Source organism: Priapulus caudatus, unplaced genomic scaffold (assembly GCF_000485595.1).
Source record: "Priapulus caudatus unplaced genomic scaffold, Priapulus_caudatus-5.0.1 Scaffold1138, whole genome shotgun sequence".
In the NCBI taxonomy this organism is placed as follows: domain Eukaryota; kingdom Metazoa; phylum Priapulida; class Priapulimorpha; order Priapulimorphida; family Priapulidae; genus Priapulus; species Priapulus caudatus.
In genome coordinates this window covers 92,702-95,675 of record NW_014578199.1, presented here as the reverse complement: position 1 = coordinate 95,675, position 2,974 = coordinate 92,702, and the positions used below count along the sequence as shown (strand labels likewise).

At 38.8% G+C, this 2,974-nt stretch overlaps 1 protein-coding gene across 1 annotated transcript; it reads left to right on the top strand.

The window, feature by feature from the left end:
- The first annotated feature begins 1,059 nt into the window (after positions 1–1,059).
- Positions 1,060–2,974, top strand: LOC106815531. The gene is made up of 3 exons (XM_014819996.1): positions 1,060–1,679; positions 2,011–2,214; positions 2,715–2,974. The coding sequence occupies exons 1-3, from the start codon at positions 1,573–1,575 to the stop codon at positions 2,821–2,823; spliced, it is 420 nt and encodes a 139-aa protein (XP_014675482.1). The 5' UTR covers positions 1,060–1,572; the 3' UTR covers positions 2,824–2,974.

Sequence of the window (2,974 nt, the reverse complement as noted above, 5' to 3'; positions counted from 1 at the left end):
GCATTGCTTCTCTGCTTCTCGTCGGTGACTCATGGGCGGTTATACATGTACCAGGCTTGATTTCAGAACATATTACAATAAACAGAATATACGGTTGAGAATATTACTGCCGGCACTGAAGTATATTTCATATATGCTTATGGCCCAAATATCAAAACTAAACCACCATGCTGAATAATTTTGTTAATAGAAAAATGCAAAAACTGTCTTGTATTTTACCTTATTTTCCATAAATTCCTTCACCCGATCGCCTTCCATCTTTATTAAAAACACACGGGCTAATCAAAAAATTTAAGAGGCTAAGAAGGATGCAATTCCATCTCTGATAGAAGTCAGTAAACCCTCCTGCCACTCGCGAACCTAAGCAAACAAGCAGATGCGTAAATGGCTGAAATGCTGCAGCACTTGTGATTACGCTTTCTTAGCACATAAATGTGATTAAGTGGTATTTGAGTAAAAATATGGAAATTATATCGTTTTATTATTATATTGTTTGTAGAAAAAACAAACATCTCACAAAATCCGGTCACAGACTGAGAATACATTAAACTACAGGACTGGTAGCACAGATAATACCGTGTGCCACATTAGCGCATTGTGATGTTATGCTGTGTATTGCTGCATTAGTCTGTGTATAGTCTGTGATAGCGGTGTGGATGATCGTTTTGGCATGTAAAAATAAATGTACAGCCGTTAATAAGAGCAAATCTACTTGAAGACTACACATTCTTACTTCTAGATTCAGGAATGTATAATTAACACCAGTCACCCATATTATAATTAACGATAGAGGACGTTTAATGCTTACAACGTTACACATCTAAGGTGTGTCACCACAGCAGATTTTTTAGTGTACCGCTACCCATCGTTAGCGGCGCCACTATTCAATTCCATAACACTATTTTGCCGTTTGCCGTCCAAGTCTGGTGTATCCGTTAGTCTGTGTCACGGCCAGCTAGCAGCAGCTGATTTCCTGCGGCCCCACCGCGTACCGCATAGACATAAGACTACTAGTCCATAACAAAGTTCGGTGGAGAGATGTCTCCAGGCGTGATACCTGTGAAACCGTGTGTATTCAACTAACTTTTTGAAAGGAAACACATACGATTTTCAGGTAAATTGGCTGGTGTCATATGAATAAGGGCAGAATCATAGACGAAAACAACGGTAAAGTTTGATATACTTTATTCCATATTGATAGATTAGTTAGCCAGTTCGAACTATGCAAAACGCTGTTAAAACCCTGACATAGCTCTTTCTCTATTATCACCTGTACAACTTGATACCATGCATAGCATGATTAACACTGAGTTTTGACTTCACAACGTACAGGCCACATCTGGTATATCTATTCGGTTCTGAATTTCTGTAAAAGTCGGGCTTTTTTTTGGGATTGGCATATGCATTGGACCGCAATGGGGAACTCTAAGTACTAATCCGCAGCGTGGCGCTGTGAAGCAACTCGGTCCTGCCGATGCGCGGCGCTGTCGTCGTAGCAATACTTTAGTACGTAAAGAATCGAAATACATCCTTAAAAAATCGCTTGTAATCCAACTTTTAACACGCTTCAAAATGGCATCGAAGCAAGATATAAGTGACATGAGGATTTCTGAGTTACAAGCCGAACTTAGAACCTTTGGGGCAAAGGTATCCGGAAGAAAACAAGAGCTTTGTGAAAGGTAAACATTTGCAACGTTTATATCTCACTGTATATACAGTGGTTGTTCGCGCATGTGATCTCTGCTAACTGCGATGGAGTTTAATAGTTTTTAATACTGTCATTAGTTCAATCATTCTCCCTACTCCTGATTATACTGTACAACCAATGTTTTGCTGTGTAGCCATTCACTAGCGGCGTAGCGCCTCGACATGGTTATATATGTCTATGTACCATATGTCTATGTACAGTTATATATTATATGTCTAGACATTTGTCAGACACACACTTGTCTAGCTAACTAGTTGGTTACAAATTCCATGGACTAATCCTTCATATTTACTTTCAAACAGGTTGGAATTTTACAGACGCAATAAGACTAGTGCGAATGTACAGCCTGAGTACAGAATGGATCTGCCAGATGCAAGTCACTACAAAGATCTTCACGCTGGAATGGTGGAACTAGTAGAAAATATTTCACTGAGGCGCATCGAAGAATACCTACAGCAGTTTGACAAAAGGATTGATAGCAAAACCAAGGATTTCTATGAACAGAGGTAATGTAACAATAACATGTGGTTTACATCTGTAGTTGTAACTATAATATTTACAGAGCAGGATACATTGTAACATGGGACACTAGATCAGCTTAGCTGGAGTCTAGGACTTGTTCAGTTTTTGGTCTAACAATGTGTAGTAGACATGCAGGCACAACAGTCCTGCATGTGACGCTGTAGCAGGTTTTATGTGAAGATTAACTAATAGGATGTGAAATGTGTAGAATGGGAGATAAAATATGTGGTTGGGGAGTTAGGAGTCAATGTGGATCGAGACACGCACTGTGCACATGCATATTTATGAGTCTGCATGCACATGTATTATTACTATATAATAGTTTATATATATATATATATATATGTTGTATACAAGAAATTGTAAGAAATATCTGTTTAATGTTGCATGTGTTCATTTCTTAATGCAAGGGTGAAAGAATTCAGTTGAGTAACTATAGCGGCTTAATGATATTTAAAATGAATATTGATGTTTCCCATTTCAGATTCCTAAGGTTTGTGCGCATAGCAAAACCTGGTGGCAGTACTTCTGTTTACATATCATCCTCGATGTGGTCTGAGATGAAGAAGTCCGTTTCCTACCCCCTTCAGTAGCAATAGAAAAAAATACGAAGAGATCAATCAGAGTGTTACAACTGAGTGCGGCTTATTTGTTAGTAAAGAAACCCCTGTGCTTGCAGCATCTCCTGATCGTGTTGTTAATGCAAATCTAATTGTCGAAGTCAAGTGCCCCTATGTTGCCAAA

Bases quoted from the DNA above. Each gene is read 5' to 3' on its own strand.
- LOC106815531 (XM_014819996.1), top strand. From the start codon at position 1,573: ATGGCATCGAAGCAAGATATAAGTGACATGAGGATTTCTGAGTTACAA. The intron at 1,680-2,010 runs GTAAACATTTGC...ACTTTCAAACAG, and splicing joins AAACAAGAGCTTTGTGAAAG to GTTGGAATTTTACAGACGCA. The intron at 2,215-2,714 runs GTAATGTAACAA...TTCCCATTTCAG, and splicing joins AAGGATTTCTATGAACAGAG to ATTCCTAAGGTTTGTGCGCA.